Source organism: Salmo salar, chromosome ssa29 (assembly GCF_905237065.1).
Source record: "Salmo salar chromosome ssa29, Ssal_v3.1, whole genome shotgun sequence".
Lineage (NCBI taxonomy): Eukaryota > Metazoa > Chordata > Actinopteri > Salmoniformes > Salmonidae > Salmo > Salmo salar.
The window spans coordinates 41,714,433-41,735,000 of NC_059470.1; the positions used below are offsets into that span (position 1 = coordinate 41,714,433).

At 48.4% G+C, this 20,568-nt stretch overlaps 1 protein-coding gene across 1 annotated transcript in view; it reads left to right on the forward strand.

Moving 5' to 3' along the window:
• The first annotated feature begins 1,315 nt into the window (after window positions 1–1,315).
• LOC106590697 (1-phosphatidylinositol 4,5-bisphosphate phosphodiesterase delta-1) overlaps window positions 1,316–20,568 on the forward strand; it is an 87,095-nt gene continuing 67,842 nt past the window's right edge. Inside the window, exons 1-2 of the mRNA XM_045710677.1 lie at window positions 1,316–1,582; window positions 10,083–10,241. Of these exons, the coding sequence (XP_045566633.1) occupies window positions 1,552–1,582; window positions 10,083–10,241 (190 nt within the window). The 5' untranslated portion in view covers window positions 1,316–1,551. The remainder of the gene's footprint in view (window positions 1,583–10,082; window positions 10,242–20,568) is intronic.

The following is a 20,568-nucleotide window of genomic DNA, read 5'->3' on the forward strand; positions in this document are numbered from 1 at the left end:
CTACATAGTTTATAGGCTACTGTGAAAGGAGGGACAGTGCACACCTAAAGCGTTTTGGGTGTGACTAAAACAGGGTGTGTCAGCCATATGTCACAGAATTTCAGAGAACTTTCTATTGTGACTGTTGTGAAACAGCTTTTCTTCGACAGAGGAGGGTGAGGTGGAGGAGGTCCGTGACAAACAACAGCTCAGCCAGCCCGGTCTCAAAGGCTAGCCGTAACATAGTAAACAACAATCAGGGACACTCAAATTAATATGTGAGGTTATGTTTAGTATGGTTAGGGTTAGGGTTAAGGTTAGGGTTGGTAGGGTTAGGGTTAGGATTAGGGTTAGTATGGGTTAGGGGTTAGGGGTTAGGATTAGGGTTAGGGTTAGGATTATGGTTAAGGGTTAGGGGTTAGGGTTAGGGTTAGGATTAGGGTTAGGGTTAGTATGGGTTAGGGTTAGGGGTTAGGGTTAGTATGGGTTAGGGGTTAGGGTTAGGGTAACTCAGTATGTAACCAATGTGACTCAGTATGTAACCAAGGTAACTCAGTATGTAACCAAGGTAACTCAGTATGTAACCAAGGTGACTCAGTATGTAACCAAGGTAACTCAGTATGTAACCATGGTGACTCAGTATGTAACCATGGTGACTCAGTATGTAACCAAGGTGACTCAGTATGTAACCAAGGTAACTCAGTATGTAACCAAGGTGACTCAGTATGTAACCAAGGTAACTCAGTATGTAACCAAGGTAACCCAGTATGTAACCAAGGTAACTCAGTATGTAACCAAGGTAACCCAGTATGTAACCAAGGTAACTCAGTATGTAACCAAGGTAACCCAGTATGTAACCAAGGTAACCCAGTATGTAACCAAGGTAACTCAGTATGTAACCAAGGTAACCCAGTATGTAACCATAGTGCTGGAATACATCCACTCTGTCAGACAGACCAGCCCGACAGGTTAAGACCATAGTCCTTTCCTTAAGACTGGCTTGTGTTGTAATACGTGATAAAATTAGGATTAATTCTCCATCATTAGAAGTATATAAAACGGATACATTTGGGAAATAAACAATGTACTTACTATATTTTACGGCATTAACCTAGTATTCATGACCTGCAACAGCTCAGCCAATCAGCATTGTCAGACACACAGAGACACTATACATATGAATGGGACAACAGATCAGAATGTCCCCTATGTCAGGAACTTAATGTAGAGGTGTAGACCAGGCTGCGGAGTCAAACAGAGGACCTGTCAGACCGGTGTGGCTGTGCTGTTGGTGTGGACTGACTGCGCGGCAGGTCAGGGCGCATGCTCGGTATTGGCTGTAGGCTACTGACAGCGCTGCTCGGTATTGGCTGCAGGCTACTGACAGCGCTACGCACTGTCTCGATCACATCAGCAGCCTGAAGTTTGTAGCGGACCGATGTTGCGAGATCTGCGCACCGCTTTTTATCACCGCTTTGCTATTCGCATTTATCCATAGAGACCCTTAGACTTGAGCGTTTGCTGCGGGGATTTTACGCACCTGCAACTTTGGACTGATCTGATCAATTTGGGATGGAATCAAACGGAAAAGCAGAAAAACATGGTAGGTTGAAACTGTAGATATATGGAATGTGGTATGAAATCTGTTCATATTGTTGAAAACCTTCACAATCTGTTAGATGCGACTTCTGTGCATGATCAGTCGGCACCTCTTTGAGTGCAATAGAATGACTCAAGTGCGCAATTTCAAACTATTTTTTAAAAGAAATGTTTTTATGATCTACCTGTACCAAGGTAACATCCGTTTGATTCCATTCCTCAATAGGCATTGTGATCATGCTTGAGTGGTAATGTGATTTGTTTGACTGTCTGAGATGGATTGTCTAGTGTCCTGTCTCGAGGGCACTTGACATTCTGTCTGAAAGTCATGATTGGAAGTAAAAACAGAGGAAATGCTTTCTCCTGTGGGATGAACAATGTGCTTTATTATACAAAATGTTGGTGTGCAGCCAGATCAGATATTAGTGTCTGGAGGCAGGTAGAGAGGGGAGGAGACATCCAAGCAGCCAACTCCTTCCTTCACACCTTCGCTTTCCTTTACCTCCACCTTAGTTACCCGATCACCCCAATCACGTCACTGTACCATCAAAAGGATAGTTTACCTGTTGCATAGGTAGCCTGTCGATCCCAGTTAGCAATCAGGTGGATTTAATGTGAGAGTTATAGCTGTACAGATGTAATTGAAGTTAAATGCGGTTGGCCTTACCAATACAAGACAATAGCTTGTTTCCTCTTGACTCTAGACTGAGTTGATACACTCTCATCAATATGAAAAATCAGTTAGCCCAGATATGGCCCCTATAACTGACTAGCATAAGTAGTGAAGGGTAACCAATGCACCTGGATATATGATAGATGGGAGATGCTATCCGTCATTCACAGCCAAACATGATGGACCTGAAAAATATTTAGACTGTAGGAGAAAGTGAGTTTTTTTTTTACATTCAGCATCAAGCCTTCAAGGGAAATATAGTATTCTTTCTAACAAAGATATCTACATATATTTCAGGATGTTGTGTATCCCTAGAAATAATCAGAATTCATGTAAACATTACAGTTTTAAAAAAGCTTGTCTAAAAAAAGAGGTCTCTTACCCGGGTATGGGAATACTGAAACAAGATGTCGTACACGTGGATCCAGAGCATCCCAAACATGCTCAGTGGGTGACATGTCTGGTGAGTATGCAGGCCACGGAAGAACTGGGATATTTTCAACTTCCAGGAATTGTGTACAGATCCTTGAGACATGGGGCTGTACATTATCATGCTGAAACATGAGGTGATGGAGGTGGATGAATGGCACCACAATGGACTACAGGGTCTCATCACGGTATCTCTGTGCATTCAAATTGCCATCGATAAAAATAAAATTGTGTTTGTTGTCCGTAGCTTATGTCTGCCCAATACCATAATCCCACCTCCACCATGGGGCCCATACCATAACCCCACCTCCACCATGGGGCCCATACCATAACCCCACCTCCACCATGGGGCCCAATACCATAACCCCACCGCTACCATGGGACACTCTGTTCACAACATTGACATCAGCAAACGGCTCGCCCACACGACGTCCTACACGTGGTCTGTGGTTGTGAGGCCAGTTGGACGTACTGCCAAATTCTCTAAAATGACATTGGAGGTGGTCTGCCATCTGCCCAGTACAGTTAAAACTGGGATTAATCCGTGAAGAGCACACTTCTCCAGCGTGCCAGTAGCCATCGAAGGTGAGCATTTGCCCACTGAAGTCGGTTACGACGCCGAACTGCAGTCAGGTCACGACCCTGGTGAGGACGACGAACACGCAGATGAGCTTCCCTGAGACGGTTTCTGACAGTTTGTGCAGAAGTTCTTCGTTGGATAAACCCACAGTTTTATCAACTGTCTGGGTGGCTGGTCTCAGACGATCTCGTAGGTGAAGAAGCCCGGATGTGGAAAAGTAAAAAAGTATAAAAGTATACAGTATACAGCAAATAAAGGCGTTATTGTCACCGTAAAAAGGTAAATGATGGGCGTTTTTCAGGTGGAGTTATAATGCACAGTTTCAGGTCAGAGGTCAGAGGTTATGTATGGCCGGTACCAGGTTTATGGATCTGAATCTTTTGGTCTTTTCAGAACTACTGTAAGTATGGAGGTGGTACTAATTCACAACAACTCCACCCTCCTCTAGATGCCTTGTAAGGTAACGGTGATCAACCCGACTCTCAATAATTAGACTGTGGCGTTGATGGTGGAAAACGTTCGCAATTGTCGTACCTGAGTAAAAGTAAAGATACACTACAAAAGTATGTGGACACCTGTTTGTCGAACATCTCATTCCAAAACCATGGGCATTAATATGGAGTTGGTCCCCCCTTTGCTGCTATAACAGCCTCCACTCTTCTGGGAAGGATTTCCACTAGATGTTGGAACATTGCTGCTATAACAGCCTCCACTCTTCTGGGAAGGCTTTCCACTAGATGTTGGAACATTGCTGCTATAACAGCCTCCACTCTTCTGGGAAGGCTTTCCACTAGATGTTGGAACATTGCTGCTATAACAGCCTCCACTCTTCTGGGAAGGCTTTCCACTAGATGTTGGAATATTGCTGCGGGGACTTGCTTCCATTCAGCCACAAGAGCATTAGTGAGGTCGGGCACTGATGTTGGGCGATTAGGCCTGGCTCGCAGTCTGCGTTCCAATTCATCCAAAAGGTGTTCAATGGGGTTGAGGTCAGGTCTCTGTGCAGGCCAGTCAAGTTCTTCCACACGATCTCGACAAACCATTTCTGTATAGACCTCGCTTTGTGAACGGGGACATTGTCATGCTGAAACAGGAAACGGCCTTCCCCAAACTGTTGCCACAAAGTTGGAAGCACAGAATCGTCTAGAATGTCATTGCATGCTGTAGCGTTAAGATTTCCCTTCATTGGAACTAAGGGGCCTACACTGAACCATGAAAAACAGCCCCAGACCATTATTCCTCCTCCACCAAACTTTACAGTTGGCACTGTGCATTGGGACAGGTAGCATTCTTCTGGCATCCGCCAAACCCAGATTAGTCCGTTGGACTGCCAGATATGAAGCGTGATTCATCACTCCAGAGAACACGTTTCCACTGCTCCAGAGTCCAATGCAGGCACATTTTACACCACCAGCTGACGAATGGCATTGCGCATGGTGATCTTCGGCTTGTGTGCGGCTGCTCGGCCATGGAAACCCGTTTCATGAAGCTCCCGACGAAGAGTTCTTGTGCTAACGTTGCTTTCAGAGGCAGTTTGAAACTCGGTAGTGAACGCTGAAACCGAGGAAATTTTTACGCACTACAGCATTCTGCAGTTCCGTTCTGTGAGCTTGTGTGGCCTACCACTTTGCGGCTGAGCCGTTGTTGCTCCAAGACTTCCACTTCATAATAACAACACTTGCAGTTGACCGGGGAAGCTCTAGAAGGGCAGAAATTTGATGAACTGACTTGTTGGAAAGGTGGCATCCTATGACAATGCCACGTTTGAAGTCACTGAGCTCTTCAGCAAGGCCATTCTACTGCCAATGTTTGTCTATGGAGATTGAATGGCTGTGTGCTCGATTTTTATAAACCTGTCAACAACGGGTGTGGCTGAAATAGCCAAATCCATTCATTTGAAGACACTTTTGTGTACCTTAATATTAAATGTTTATTTTATTTATTTAACCTTCATTTAACTAGTCAAGTCAGTTAAGAACAAATTCTTATTTACAATTACGACCTACCAAAAGGCAAAAGGCCTCCTGCGAGGATGGGGGCTGGGATTAATATGAATAAATAAATGCAATATAAATTTAGGACAAAACACACATCACAACAAGAGAGACAACACAACACTACATAAGGAGAGACCTAAGACAACAACACAGCATGGTAGCAACACAACATAACAACAACATGGTAGCAACACAGCATGGTAGCAACACAACATGGTAGAAACACAACATGGTAGCAACACAGCATGGTAGCAACACAACATAACAACAACATGGTAGCAACACAACATGGTAGAAACACAACATGGTAGAAACACAACATGGTAGCAACACAACATGGTAGCAACACAACATGGTAGCAACACAACATGGTAGCAACACAACATAACAACAAAGCATGGTAGCATCACAACATGGTAGCAGAACAAAATGGTAGCAGAACAACATGGTAGCATCACAACATGGTAGAAACACAACATGGTAGCAACACAACATAACAACACAGCATGGTAGAAACACAGCATGGTAGAAACACAACATGGTAGCAACACAACATGGTAGAAACACAACATGGTAGAAACACAACATGGTAGCAACACAACATGGTAGAAGAACAACATGGTAGAAGCACAACATGGTAGCAACACAACATGGTAGAAGCACAAAACATGGTACAAACATTATTGGGCTCAGACAACAGCACAAAGGGCAAGAAGGTAGAGACAACAATACATCACACAAAGCAGCCACAACTGTCAGTAAGAGTGTCCATGATTAAGTCTTTGAATGAAGAGATGGAGATAAAACTGTCCAGTTTGAGTGTTTGTTGCAGCTCGTTCCAGTCGCTAGCTGCAGCGAACTGAAAAGAGGAGCGACCCAGGGATGTTTGTACTTTGGGGACCTTTAACAGAATGTGACTGGTAGAACGGGTGTTGTATGTGGAGGATGAGGGCTGCAGTAGATATCTCAGATAGGGAGGAGTGAACGGGTGTTGTATGTGGAGGATGAGGGCTGCAGTAGATATCTCAGATAGGGGGGAGTGAACGGGTGTTGTATGTGGAGGATGAGGGCTGCAGTAGATATCTCAGATAGGGGGGAGTGAGGCCTAACACGACATGGTACCTTTAACAGAATGTGACTGGTAGAACGGGTGTTGCTTGTGTCACAGATTCGTCATGTACTTGTTTGGGTGTGGCCGAGTCCTGAGAAGGTGACGACTGCTGGGTCAAGGTGCCACCCAGTAACAGTTCTGGACCAATCACAACTGGTCAAGATGTCACTTAGTTTCCTCTGCCCAGAGAGTGTTCCCTCTGCCCAGAGAGTGTTCCCTCTTCCCAGAGAGTGTTTCCTCTGTCCAGAGAGTGTTCCCTCTGTCCAGAGAGTGTTTCCTCTTCCCAGAGAGTGTTTCCTCTTCCCAGAGAGTGTTCCCTCTTCCCAGAGAGTGTTTCCTCTGCCCAGAGAGTGTTCCCTCTTCCCAGAGAGTGTTCCCTCTTCCCAGAGAGTGTTCCCTCTTCCCAGAGAGTGTTTCCTCTTCCCAGAGAGTGTTCCCTCTGCCCAGAGAGTGTTCCCTCTTCCCAGAGAGTGTTCCCTCTTCCCAGAGAGTGTTCCCTCTGCCCAGAGAGTGTTCCCTCTTCCCAGAGAGTGTTCCCTCTTCCCAGAGAGTGTTCCCTCTTCCCAGAGAGTGTTTCCTCTGCCCAGAGAGTGTTCCCTCTTCCCAGAGAGTGTTTCCTCTTCCCAGAGAGTGTTCCCTCTGCCCAGAGAGTGTTCCCTCTGCCCAGAGAGTGTTCCCTCTTCCCAGAGAGTGTTCCCTCTGTCCAGAGAGTGTTCCCTCTGTGTACGTGTGGTTTATAACAAGAACTGGCTGCTCGATTTTGAATGAAAAGATAGGAAATCTGTACAGATACTTGGCTTGTAGTATATCTGGCTATTTCAAATCAAAATCAGCTGAAATCAAATGTTATTTGTCACATGCGTCGAATACAACAGGTGTAGTAGACCTCACAGTGAAATGAAAGAAAGAAAGCACAACATGAGCAATGCAATATCCATTTTTTAGAAAGATTGAAAGTATCTGCTATATTTATGAGAGTAATACGTGCATTTACTTACCTTATCAAGCTTGAAGACGATACAGTCAGTGTTATGAGTGAGTACAAGGTCTTCGATGGAGCCTTTTCCAACACCGTGGGAAGGGTAGGGGAAGGGTATCCATGTGACATTTTGCTTTGATATCAAATCAACTCGTATTGTTGCTAGCTACCTTAGCTGTTGTGCTAGCTAACATGCTACCTTAGCTGTTGTGCTAGCTAACATGCTACCTTAGCTGTTGTGCTAGCTAACATGCTACTGAACTGTGACACTAGCATATTGACATGCATAAAGGTCTTAGCTAGCTAGCTACCGTTATCTATCATACTGTTAACACATTTAATGTGATAGCTAGCTAGCTACCGTTATCTATCATACTGTTAACACATTTAATGTGATAGCTAGCTAGCTACCGTTATCTATCATACTGTTAACACATTTAATGTGATAGCTAGCTAGCTACCGTTATCTATCATACTGTTAACACATTTAATGTGATAGCTAGCTAGCTAACTAATGATTTGCCTGATATTTTAAACCACTTACATTTGTGGGTGAATACCTTTCTGTCTTTCTAAGATGTCAGTGGCACTGACAGATTGAAACTGGTATAGCAACAACATGTGTTTCACTCTATCCCATAAAACATGACCTTGCTAACCAGGCATCAATTAGCGAACACATTTTAAAGTTTATTAAGAAAGTTTAATGAATTAATAACTTAGACTCTCACGGGACAACTTTGGTAGGTAAATCTCTTGGTTTTCATTTACAACAGATGGTCGTAAACGGTTACAGGTCTTGGAACTCATGTGTTCACCAGAAATGCCTTCTGGTAAACTGTTTGCCACCAGTGGCAATAAATGTTGTTGCCACAGGTTTGCCACAGATACAAATAGAATCTCGAGAGAAGTGTTTGACAGAAAATAACCTCTGTCCAAATGGCAACAACCACCTGAGACCTGACAGGGTGGTTGTTGCCAAAAGGTTTGCTGCAAATTCACCACTAGTGGCAAACATTTGCAAACATTTTGGCAACATTTTGTGGCACACTATTTAGTTTGTAGCAAATTTGCCACAGCAAATTAATTTTGGTAAGGGAGGTTTGGGATCACATTTGTAAAATGACAGTTAGCTTCTGTACTCGCTATACACTCTAGATAGAACACAAGTATGCATTTTGAAACACAGGAAAAGACTGAATGATAGATAAAGAAATTAGACCAATACTAGCTCATCTAAACTCATGTTTTGTGTTTATAATGGTATAGGTCAGGAGTGAGCAGCCTTGTGATCATACAAGTCAACAACAACAGAGCTACTGAGTGAATTGAGGCTACGCTCCAATACCCTACAGAGGCAGTCTGAAGCACTCAGTTATTTCCCAGTGCCCAGCCTTCCTCCTCCTCCTCCCGGAATCCATAACAGCTAGATTCATAAACAGCCTCTGTCAGTCTGTTGCGGGACCTTGTAAAAATGTCTACAATGTTGTCGTTGTGCCCACGCCCCAGGAGTGGCTGACAGGGAGGTTCTGAATGTGGACCGCCCGGTCCAGTCCAGCCCAGCCAAGGCCAGTCCAGCCTAGTCCAGCCCAGCCCAGGCCAGTCCAGCCCAGCCCAGGAGTGGTGAGCACTGACAGGGAGGTTCTGAATGTGGACCGCCCAGCCCAGCCTAGTCCAGCCCAGGCCAGCCCAGCCTAGTCCAGTCCAGCCCAGGCTAGTCCAGCCTAGTCCAGGCCAGTCCAGCCCAGCCCAGGCTAGTCCAGCCTAGTCCAGCCCAGGCCAGTCCAGCCTACTTCAGCCTAGTCCAGCCCAGGCCAGTCCAGACCAGTCCAGCCTAGTCCAGCCTAGTCCAGCCCAGACAAGTCCAGCCCAGTCTAGTCCAGCCTAGTCTAGCATAGTCCAGTCTAGTCCAACCCAGGCCAGCCCAGGCCAGTCCAGCCTAGTCCAGCCTAGTCCAGCCCAGACCAGTCCAGCCTAGTCTAGTCCAGACCAGTCCAGCCTAGTCCAGGCCAGTCCAGCCTAGTCCAGCCCAGGCCAGTCTAGTCCAGTCCAGCCTAGTCCAGCCTAGTCCAGTCCAGCCTAGTCCAGCCCAGACCAGTCCAGTCTAGTCCAGACCAGCCTAGTCCAGCCTAGTCCAGTCCAGCCTAGTCCTGCCCGCTGACTGCTGCCTCTAACTCCCGCTGCTCGGTGTACCACACCATCTTTCATTTTCAGAGTCTAACTTGAGTGGTAGCGAGGAAAACATTTAGGGTGCAGGGGTCCTTTTGCTTTCACTTCCTGTCTGACTCGACTGACCTGGAATGTTTGTCTCAGATGTTCTACACTGGATGCTTTGCAGAAGTGTGGTTGCAACCACGAACACACAAACACATGCAAACAACACACACACACACACACACGTGTTGTAAGCAGCCCCTGGTGAGATCATTGCGAAAGCATAGTTCTGATGGAAAATCAGCTGCTTTTACAGTATACACCCTTCACCACAATTCCAAAACCACACCGCTCCATACCAACACAGAAATGCAAAATGGCTTCCTTTAGTAACATTCCAGATGGGTTTACCATGGTTACAGTAGTTGTGAAGAGTCCATCTGCCTCTGACCTCTGTGTGACCCCACTAGGGTTAGAGGGAGATGTGGACCTGCGGTTCTTGCTGGTGGGGGGAGAGCTGCTGAAAGTTAGGGTGAGGGTTTGTGTTTGTCTGACCTCTGACCTCTGTGTGACCCCACTAGGGTTAGAGGGAGATGTGGACCTGCGGTTCTTGCTGGTGGGAGGAGAGCTGCTGAAGGTGAGGTCCTCCTCCTGGAAGAAGAACCGCTTCTACAAGCTGCAGGAGGACTGTACAACCATGTGGCACGAGTCACACAGGACCTTCAAGCGCAACCAGACCTGTGAGTACGGCTACTATATCAGAGTAACCAGACCTGTGAGTACTGCTACTGTATCAGAGCAACCAGACCTGTGAGTACTGCTACTGTATTAAAGCAACCAGACCTGTGAGTACTGCTACTGTATCAGAGCAACCAGACCTGTGAGTACTGCTACTGTATCATAGCAACCAGACCTGTGAGTACTGCTACTGTATCAGAGCAACCAGACCTGTGAGTACTGCTACTGTATAAAAGCAACCAGACCTGTGAGTACTGCTACTGTATCAGAGTAACCAGACCTGTGAGTACTGCTACTGTATCATAGCAACCAGACCTGTGAGTACTGCTACTGTATCATAGCAACCAGACCTGTGAGTACTGCTACTGTATCAGAGCAACCAGACCTGTGAGTACTGCTACTGTATCAGAGCAACCAGACCTGTGAGTACTGCTACTGTATCAGAGTAACCAGACCTGTGAGTACTGCTACTGTATCAGAGCAACCAGACCTGTGAGTACTGCTACTGTATCATAGCAACCAGACCTGTGAGTACTGCTACTGTATCAGAGCAACAAGACCTGTGAGTACTGCTACTGTATCAGAGTAACCAGACCTGTGAGTACTGCTACTGTTTCAGAGCAACCAGACCTGTGAGTACTGCTACTGTATCATAGCAACCAGACCTGTGAGTACTGCTACTGTATCAGAGTAACCAGACCTGTGAGTACTGCTACTGTATCAGAGCAACCAGACCTGTGAGTACTGCTACTGTATCATAGCAACCAGACCTGTGAGTACTGCTACTGTATCAGAGTAACCAGACCTGTGAGTACTGCTACTGTATCATAGCAACCAGACCTGTGAGTACTGCTACTGTATCAGAGTAACCAGACCTGTGAGTACGGCTACTGTATCATAGCAACCAGACCTGTGAGTACTGCTACTGTATCATAGCAACCAGACCTGTGAGTACTGCTACTGTATCAGAGCAACAAGACCTGTGAGTACAGCTACTGTTTTAGAGCAACAAGACCTGTGAGTACAGCTACTGTTTCAGAGCAACCAGACCTGTGAGTACTGCTACTGTTTCAGAGTAACCAGACCTGTGAGTACTGCTACTGTTTCAGAGCAACCAGACCAGACCTCTACAAATACTCAGCCCTGCCACTTCCACGCGGCCAGATCGTAATCTCTGCTCAGTCGGTCTACGTTTTCTAGCCGTTTGTTACTATTCAGATCCTGTTGTGCCTGTTTTCCTCTCTGCTACAGTTCTGCCCGCTCTGACTCTGGTCCCTGTCTCCTGCCCCACGTCTCGTCTTCCTGCTACTCTGTCCTGGATTCCCCTCTGGACCTGCTTACCCTGTCTCAACCCCTCTCGCTCCAGCCTCCATGTCCCCCTTGTTTTTCAGTAAATATCTTGGTTATTTCATCCCAGTCTCCTTGTCTGAGTCTGCTCTTGGGTTCCCCTGTTCCACTCCGAGTAACAGTACGATCTGGCCAAAGAGATGAACCCAGCAGACTGCTACTCAACCCTCGTCGGCCAAGGCCTTTTTGTAGTTTCTTCCTGTGGTCTTGATTGAGCCAAGTTTACCAACGAGGTTACGATGGCAACCTCGAAGCTTGCAGAGCCTTTTTGGTACAATGTTCACATGTATTTGAGCAACAGCCCTACTCTTATGCTAGCGAACGGGCCAATATTTCCTTTCTGATTGGCTGACTCCATGGAGCAGCGCTTTCCTGGGCCACGGCAGTGAGGGAGAGACAGTCCCCCATCTGCTTATCCTACTCCAGATTCACGGAGTAGATTAAGAAAGTCTTCGACCACCCGGTCTGCGGTAAGGACTCCTATCCCTCCGTCAAGGCTCCCATAGTGTTGCTGAGATGGCATGTGAGTTTCACACCCTCACCACTGAGAGCGGCTGGAATAAGGAGCCCCTTCGGGGAGCATTCCGGAACACGCTCACTGAGACCCTCAAGGACGAGTTGGTGTCCAGGGATGAGCCTGATGGACTTGATGAAGTCATCTCTCGCTATCCGCATCGACAATCGTCTCTGTGAGCGTCGGAGGGAGAGGGTAGGTAGGGTTGCTGAACCCATGCAGCTCGGCCGGGCCCATCTCTCTCCAGAGGAGAGGCGATGATGAATCGGCGCTAGGAGCTGCCTATACTGTGGCCAGGTTGGTCACTTTGTCTCCACTTGTTCCCTGTGTCCAGCAAAACTGGGGTCTCGGCAGTAGTGGGGGTTATACTGTTGAGCCAAATCGCCCGCCCATCTTCCCCCAGACCCCTGCTTCAAGGCAACCTTGTGTGGCAAAGCCAGGCTTTTCCTCTGTCTGCTCTCATCGATTTGGGCGCCGATGAGAGCTTCCTGGACCGAGATGTCGTTACCCAGTTGGGCCTGGACACTGTCCCACTCGATTCACCCCTCGATGCCAATGGACAGCCCCTCGCCCGTCTTTGTCATCCTGCATCTCTCTGGAAATCACCAGGAAAAGATCAGTTTCCACATAATCGACTGTCCTTAATCTACCCTGGTTCTTGGCCATCCATGGTTAAAGCTACACAACCCACAGATTGACTGGACCGCCGGAAAGGTAACCACTTGGAGTTCGTTTTGTCACTCTAATTGTTTACATTCTGCCCTTCCCCCGGGCTTGTCTGTGCCCCAGTTCATTCCAGAACCTCCGGACCTGTAATCAGTTCCTCCCGAGTATCACGATCTAGCTCCTGTGTTCACCTACTCCGTCTGTCTGAGTTCTACCTCCTACTCCGTCTGTCTGAGCTCTACCTCCTTCTCTGTCTGTCTGAGTTCTACCTCCTACTCTGTCTGTCCAAGTTCTACCTACTACTCCGTCTGTCTGAGCTCTACCTCCTTCTCTGTCTGTCTGAGTTCTACCTCCTACTCTGTCTGTCCAAGTTCTACCTACTACTCCGTCTGTCTGAGTTCTACCTCCTTCTCCGTCTGTCTGAGTTCTACCTCCTACTCTGTCTGTCCAAGTTCTACCTCCTACTCTGTCTGTCCTAGTTCTACCTACTACTCCGTCTGTCTGAGTTCTACCTCCTACTCTGTCTGTCCTAGTTCTACCTACTACTCCGTCTGTCTGAGTTCTACCTCCTTCTCTGTCTGTCTGAGTTCTACCTCCTTCTCTGTCTGTCTGAGTTCTACCTCCTACTCTGTCTGTCCAAGTTCTACCTACTACTCCGTCTGTCTGAGTTCTACCTCCTTCTCCGTCTGTCTGAGTTCTACCTCCTACTCTGTCTGTCCAAGTTCTACCTCCTACTCTGTCTGTCCTAGTTCTACCTACTACTCCGTCTGTCTGAGTTCTACCACCTACTCTGTCTGTCCTAGTTCTACCTACTACTCCGTCTGTCTGAGTTCTACCTCCTACTCTGTCTGTCTGAGTTCTACCTCCTTCTCTGTCTGTCTGAGTTCTACCTCCTACTCTGTCTGTCCAAGTTCTACCTACTACTCGTCTGTTGAGCTCTACCTCCTTCTCTGTCTGTCTGAGTTCTACCTCCTACTCTGTCTGTCCAAGTTCTACCTACTACTCCGTCTGTCTGAGTTCTACCTCCTTCTCCGTCTGTCTGAGTTCTACCTCCTACTCTGTCTGTCCAAGTTCTACCTCCTACTCTGTCTGTCCTAGTTCTACCTACTACTCCGTCTGTCTGAGTTCTACCTCCTTCTCTGTCTGTCTGAGTTCTACCTCCTTCTCTGTCTGTCTGAGTTCTACCTCCTACTCTGTCTGTCCTAGTTCTACCTACTACTCCGTCTGTCTGAGTTCTACCTCCTTCTCTGTCTGTCTGAGTTCTACCTCCTTCTCTGTCTGTCTGAGTTCTACCTCCTTCTCTGTCTGTCTGAGTTCTACCACCTAATCTGTCTGTCTGAGTTCTACCTCCTACTCTGTCTGTCTGAGTTCTACCACCTACTCTGTCTGTCTGAGTTCTACCTCCTACTCTGTCTGTCTGAGTTCTACCAACCTACTCTGTCTGTCTGAGTTCTACCTCCTACTCTGTCTGTCCTAGTTCTACCTACTACTCTGTCTGTCTGAGTTCTCCCTCCTTCTCCGTCTGTCTGAGTTCTACCTCCTTCTCTGTCTGTCTGAGTTCTACCTCCTTCTCTGTCTGTCTGAGTTCTACCAGCCTACTCTGTCTGTCTGTCTGAGTTCTACCACCTACTCTGTCTGTCTGAGTTCTACCTCCTTCTCCGTCTGTCTGAGTTCTACCTCCTTCTCTGTCTGTCTGAGTTCTACCTCCTACTCTGTCTGTCTGAGTTCTACCTCCTACTCTGTCTGTCTGAGTTCTACCGCCTACTCCGTCTGTCTGAGTTCTACCTCTTTCTCTGTCTGTCTGAGTTCTACCTCCTACTCTGTCTGTCTGAGTTCTACCGCCTACTCTGTCTGTCTGAGTTCTACCACCTACTCTGTCTGTCTGAGTTCTACCACCTACTCTGTCTGTCTGAGTTCTACCACCTACTCCGTCTGTCTGAGTTCTACCACCTACTCTGTCTGTCTGAGTTCTACCACCTACTCTGTCTGTCTGTCTGAGTTCTACCTCCTACTCTGTCTGTCTGAGTTCTACCTCCTTCTCTGTCTGTCTGAGTTCTACCACCTACTCTGTCTGTCTGAGTTCTACCACCTACTGTCTATTGTGTCTCGCAGACGTGCATCTCACTACTGGTCAACCTGGGTTTTGGGAGGCAGTGGAATGTAAACTAAAACATCTCACAGATAGTCAAGAGAGTGGTGAATCCTGACAGTTCCCACACATTGCTTCCTTTTGAACTGTCCAGACTGGTGTGTGTGTCCATTCCATCCCTGGCTTCCTCTCAGACATCTCCTGGCAGAGGACTGACCATGTGTGTCAGCCTCCTCCACTCCCCTTCCTCTCCTTTTTGTAGTTTCTTCCTGTGGTCTTGATTGAGCCAAGTTTAGCAATGAGCTCTCAAGTGTTTAGTCGAAGGAGAAGAGAAAGTGGGAGGGTGTAACGAGTGCGCTGATAGTCGGGAAGCAAGTTCAGGGAGTGACTGTTTTAATAAATAAAATAAACAATGAACACGAAACACAAACAAAGCACCGACATGAAACAGAGTCGATAACACCTGAGGAAAGAGCCAAGGGGAGTGACAGATAGAGGGAAGGTAGTCAAGGAGGGATGGAGTCCAGGTGAGTATCATGAGGCGCAGGTGACAGGTGTTCAGGATAATCATCAGCCTGATGACCTAGAGGGCAGAGAGGGAGGATAATCAGCAGCCTGATGACCTAGAGGTCAGAGAGGGAGGATAATCAGCAGCCTGATGACCTAGAGGTCAGAGAGGGAGGATAATCAGCAGCCTGATGACCTAGAGGGAGGAGAGGGAGGATAATCAGCAGCCTGATGACCTAGAGGAAGGAGAGGGAGGATAATCAGCAGCCTGATGACCTAGAGGGAGGAGAGGGAGGATAATCAGCAGCCTGATGACCTAGAGGTCAGAGAGGGAGGATAATCAGCAGCCTGATGACCTAGAGGGAGGAGAGGGAGTATAATCAGCAGCCTGATGACCTAGAGGCAGGAGAGGGAGGATAATCAGCAGCCTGATGACCTAGAGGGGAGGAGAGGGAGGATAATCAGCAGCCTGATGACCTAGAGGGAGGAGAGGGAGTATAATCAGCAGCCTGATGACCTAGAGGGAGGAGAGGGAGTATAATCAGCAGCCTGATGACCTAGAGGTCAGAGAGGGAGGATAATCAGCAGCCTGATGACCTAGAGGAAGGAGAGGGAGGATAATCAGCAGCCTGATGACCTAGAGGGAGGAGAGGGAGGATAATCAGCAGCCTGATGACCTAGAGGGAGGAGAGAGGGAGTATAATCAGCAGTCTGATGACCTAGAGGAAGGAGAGGGAGGATAATCAGCAGCCTGATGACCTAGAGGGAGGAGAGGGAGGATAATCAGCAGCCTGATGACCTAGAGGTCAGAGAGGGAGTATAATCAGCAGCCTGATGACCTAGAGGAAGGAGAGGGAGGATAATCAGCAGCCTGATGACCTAGAGGTCAGAGAGGGAGTATAATCAGCAGCCTGATGACCTAGAGGTCAGAGAGGGAGTATAATCAGCAGCCTGATGACCTAGAGGGAGGAGAGGGAGGATAATCAGCAGCCTGATGACCTAGAGGGAGGAGAGGGAGGATAATCAGCAGCCTGATGACCTAGAGGGAGGAGAGGGAGGATAATCAGCAGTCTGATGACCTAGAGGGAGGAGAGGGAGGATAATCAGCAGCCTGATGACCTAGAGGTCAGAGAGGGAGGATAATCAGCAGCCTGATGACCTAGAGGTCAGAGAGGGAGGATAATCAGCAGCCTGATGACCTAGAGGGAGGAGAGGGAGGATAATCAGCAGCCTGATGACCTAGAGGAAGGAGAGGGAGGATAATCAGCAGCCTGATGACCTAGAGGGAGGAGAGGGAGGATAATCAGCAGCCTGATGACCTAGAGGTCAGAGAGGGAGGATAATCAGCAGCCTGATGACCTAGAGGTCAGAGAGGGAGGATAATCAGCAGCCTGATGACCTAGAGGTCAGAGAGGGAGGATAATCAGCAGCCTGATGACCTAGAGGAAGGAGAGGGAGGATAATCAGCAGTCTGATGACCTAGAGGTCAGAGAGGGAGTATAATCAGCACTCTGATGACCTAGAGGGAGGAGAGGGAGGATAATCAGCAGTCTGATGACCTAGAGGTCAGAGAGGGAGTATAATCAGCAGCCTGATGACCTAGAGGTCAGAGAGGGAGTATAATCAGCAGCCTGATGACCTAGAGGGAGGAGAGGGAGGATAATCAGCAGCCTGATGACCTAGAGGGAGGAGAGGGAGGATAATCAGCAGCCTGATGACCTAGAGGGAGGAGAGGGAGGATAATCAGCAGTCTGATGACCTAGAGGTCAGAGAGGGAGGATAATCAGCAGCCTGATGACCTAGAGGAAGGAGAGGGAGGATAATCAGCAGCCTGATGACCTAGAGGGAGGAGAGGGAGGATAATCAGCAGCCTGATGACCTAGAGGGAGGAGAGGGAGTATAATCAGCAGTCTGATGACCTAGAGGAAGGAGAGGGAGGATAATCAGCAGCCTGATGACCTAGAGGGAGGAGAGGGAGGATAATCAGCAGCCTGATGACCTAGAGGTCAGAGAGGGAGTATAATCAGCAGCCTGATGACCTAGAGGAAGGAGAGGGAGGATAATCAGCAGCCTGATGACCTAGAGGTCAGAGAGGGAGTATAATCAGCAGCCTGATGACCTAGAGGTCAGAGAGGGAGTATAATCAGCAGCCTGATGACCTAGAGGGAGGAGAGGGAGGATAATCAGCAGCCTGATGACCTAGAGGGAGGAGAGGGAGGATAATCAGCAGCCTGATGACCTAGAGGGAGGAGAGGGAGGATAATCAGCAGTCTGATGACCTAGAGGGAGGAGAGGGAGGATAATCAGCAGCCTGATGACCTAGAGGTCAGAGAGGGAGGATAATCAGCAGCCTGATGACCTAGAGGTCAGAGAGGGAGGATAATCAGCAGCCTGATGACCTAGAGGAAGGAGAGGGAGGATAATCAGCAGTCTGATGACCTAGAGGTCAGAGAGGGAGTATAATCAGCACTCTGATGACCTAGAGGGAGGAGAGGGAGGATAATCAGCAGTCTGATGACCTAGAGGTCAGAGAGGGAGTATAATCAGCAGCCTGATGACCTAGAGGGAGGAGAGGGAGGATAATCAGCAGCCTGATGACCTAGAGGTCAGAGAGGGAGTATAATCAGCAGCCTGATGACCTAGAGGGAGGAGAGGGAGGATAATCAGCAGTCTGATGACCTAGAGGAAGGAGAGGGAGGATAATCAGCAGCCTGATGACCTAGAGGTCAGAGAGGGAGGATAATCAGCAGCCTGATGACCTAGAGGTCAGAGAGGGAGTATAATCAGCAGCCTGATGACCTAGAGGTCAGAGAGGGAGGATAATCAGCAGCCTGATGACCTAGAGGGAGGAGAGGGAGGATAATCAGCAGCCTGATGACCTAGAGGTCAGAGAGGGAGTATAACCAGCAGTCTGATGACCTAGAGGTCAGAGAGGGAGGATAATCAGCAGCCTGATGACCTAGAGGGAGGAGAGGGAGGATAATCAGCAGCCTGATGACCTAGAGGGAGGAGAGGGAGTATAATCAGCAGCCTGATGACCTAGAGGTCAGAGAGGGAGGATAATCAGCAGCCTGATGACCTAGAGGAAGGAGAGGGAGGATAATCAGCAGCCTGATGACCTAGAGGGAGGAGAGGGAGGATAATCAGCAGCCTGATGACCTAGAGGGAGGAGAGGGAGTATAATCAGCAGTCTGATGACCTAGAGGAAGGAGAGGGAGGATAATCAGCAGCCTGATGACCTAGAGGGAGGAGAGGGAGGATAATCAGCAGCCTGATGACCTAGAGGTCAGAGAGGGAGTATAATCAGCAGCCTGATGACCTAGAGGAAGGAGAGGGAGGATAATCAGCAGCCTGATGACCTAGAGGTCAGAGAGGGAGTATAATCAGCAGCCTGATGACCTAGAGGTCAGAGAGGGAGTATAATCAGCAGCCTGATGACCTAGAGGGAGGAGAGGGAGGATAATCAGCAGCCTGATGACCTAGAGGGAGGAGAGGGAGGATAATCAGCAGCCTGATGACCTAGAGGGAGGAGAGGGAGGATAATCAGCAGTCTGATGACCTAGAGGGAGGAGAGGGAGGATAATCAGCAGCCTGATGACCTAGAGGTCAGAGAGTTAGGATAATCAGCAGCCTGATGACCTAGAGGTCAGAGAGGGAGGATAATCAGCAGTCTGATGACCTAGAGGGAGGAGAGGGAGGATAATCAGCAGCCTGATGACCTAGAGGAAGGAGAGGGAGGATAATCAGCAGCCTGATGACCTAGAGGGAGGAGAGGGAGGATAATCAGCAGCCTGATGACCTAGAGGTCAGAGAGGGAGGATAATCAGCAGCCTGATGACCTAGAGGTCAGAGAGGGAGGATAATCAGCAGCCTGATGACCTAGAGGTCAGAGAGGGAGGATAATCAGCAGCCTGATGACCTAGAGGGAGGAGAGGGAGTATAATCAGCAGCCTGATGACCTAGAGGGAGGAGAGGGAGGATAATCAGCAGCCTGATGACCTAGAGGTCAGAGAGGGAGTATAATCAGCAGCCTGATGACCTAGAGGTCAGAGAGGGAGGATAATCAGCAGCCTGATGACCTAGAGGGAGGAGAGGGAGGATAATCAGCAGCCTGATGACCTAGAGGTCAGAGAGGGAGTATAACCAGCAGTCTGATGACCTAGAGGTCAGAGAGGGAGGATAATCAGCAGCCTGATGACCTAGAGGGAGGAGAGGGAGGATAATCAGCAGCCTGATGACCTAGAGGGAGGAGAGGGAGGATAATCAGCAGCCTGATGACCTAGAGGGAGGAGAGGGAGGATAATCAGCAGCCTGATGACCTAGAGGAAGGAGAGGGAGTATAATCAGCAGCCTGATGACCTAGAGGGAGGAGAGGGAGGATAATCAGCAGCCTGATGACCTAGAGGGAGGAGAGGGAGTATAATCAGCAGCCTGATGACCTAGAGGAAGGAGAGGGAGTATAATCAGCAGCCTGATGACCTAGAGGACAGAGAGGGAGGATAATCAGCAGCCTGATGACCTAGAGGGAGGAGAGGGAGTATAATCAGCAGCCTGATGACCTAGAGGGAGGAGAGGGAGGATAATCAGCAGTCTGATGACCTAGAGGGAGGAGAGGGAGGATAATCAGCAGTCTGATGACCTAGAGGGAGGAGAGGGAGTATAATCAGCAGCCTGATGACCTAGAGGTCAGAGAGGGAGGATAATCAGCAGCCTGATGACCTAGAGGAAGGAGAGGGAGTATAATCAGCAGTCTGATGACCTAGAGGTCAGAGAGGGAGTATAATCAGCAGCCTGATGACCTAGAGGGAGGAGAGGGAGTATAATCAGCAGCCTGATGACCTAGAGGGAGGAGAGGGAGGATAATCAGCAGCCTGATGACCTAGAGGGAGGAGAGGGAGGATAATCAGCAGCCTGATGACCTAGAGGGAGGAGAGGGAGGATAATCAGCAGCCTGATGACCTAGAGGAAGGAGAGGGAGTATAATCAGCAGCCTGATGACCTAGAGGGAGGAGAGGGAGGATAATCAGCAGCCTGATGACCTAGAGGTCAGAGAGGGAGGATAACCAGCAGCCTGATGACCTAGAGGGAGGATAATCAGCAGCCTGATGACCTAGAGGGAGGAGAGGGAGTATAATCAGCAGCCTGATGACCTAGAGGGAGGAGAGGGAGTATAATCAGCAGCCTGATGACCTAGAGGTCAGAGAGG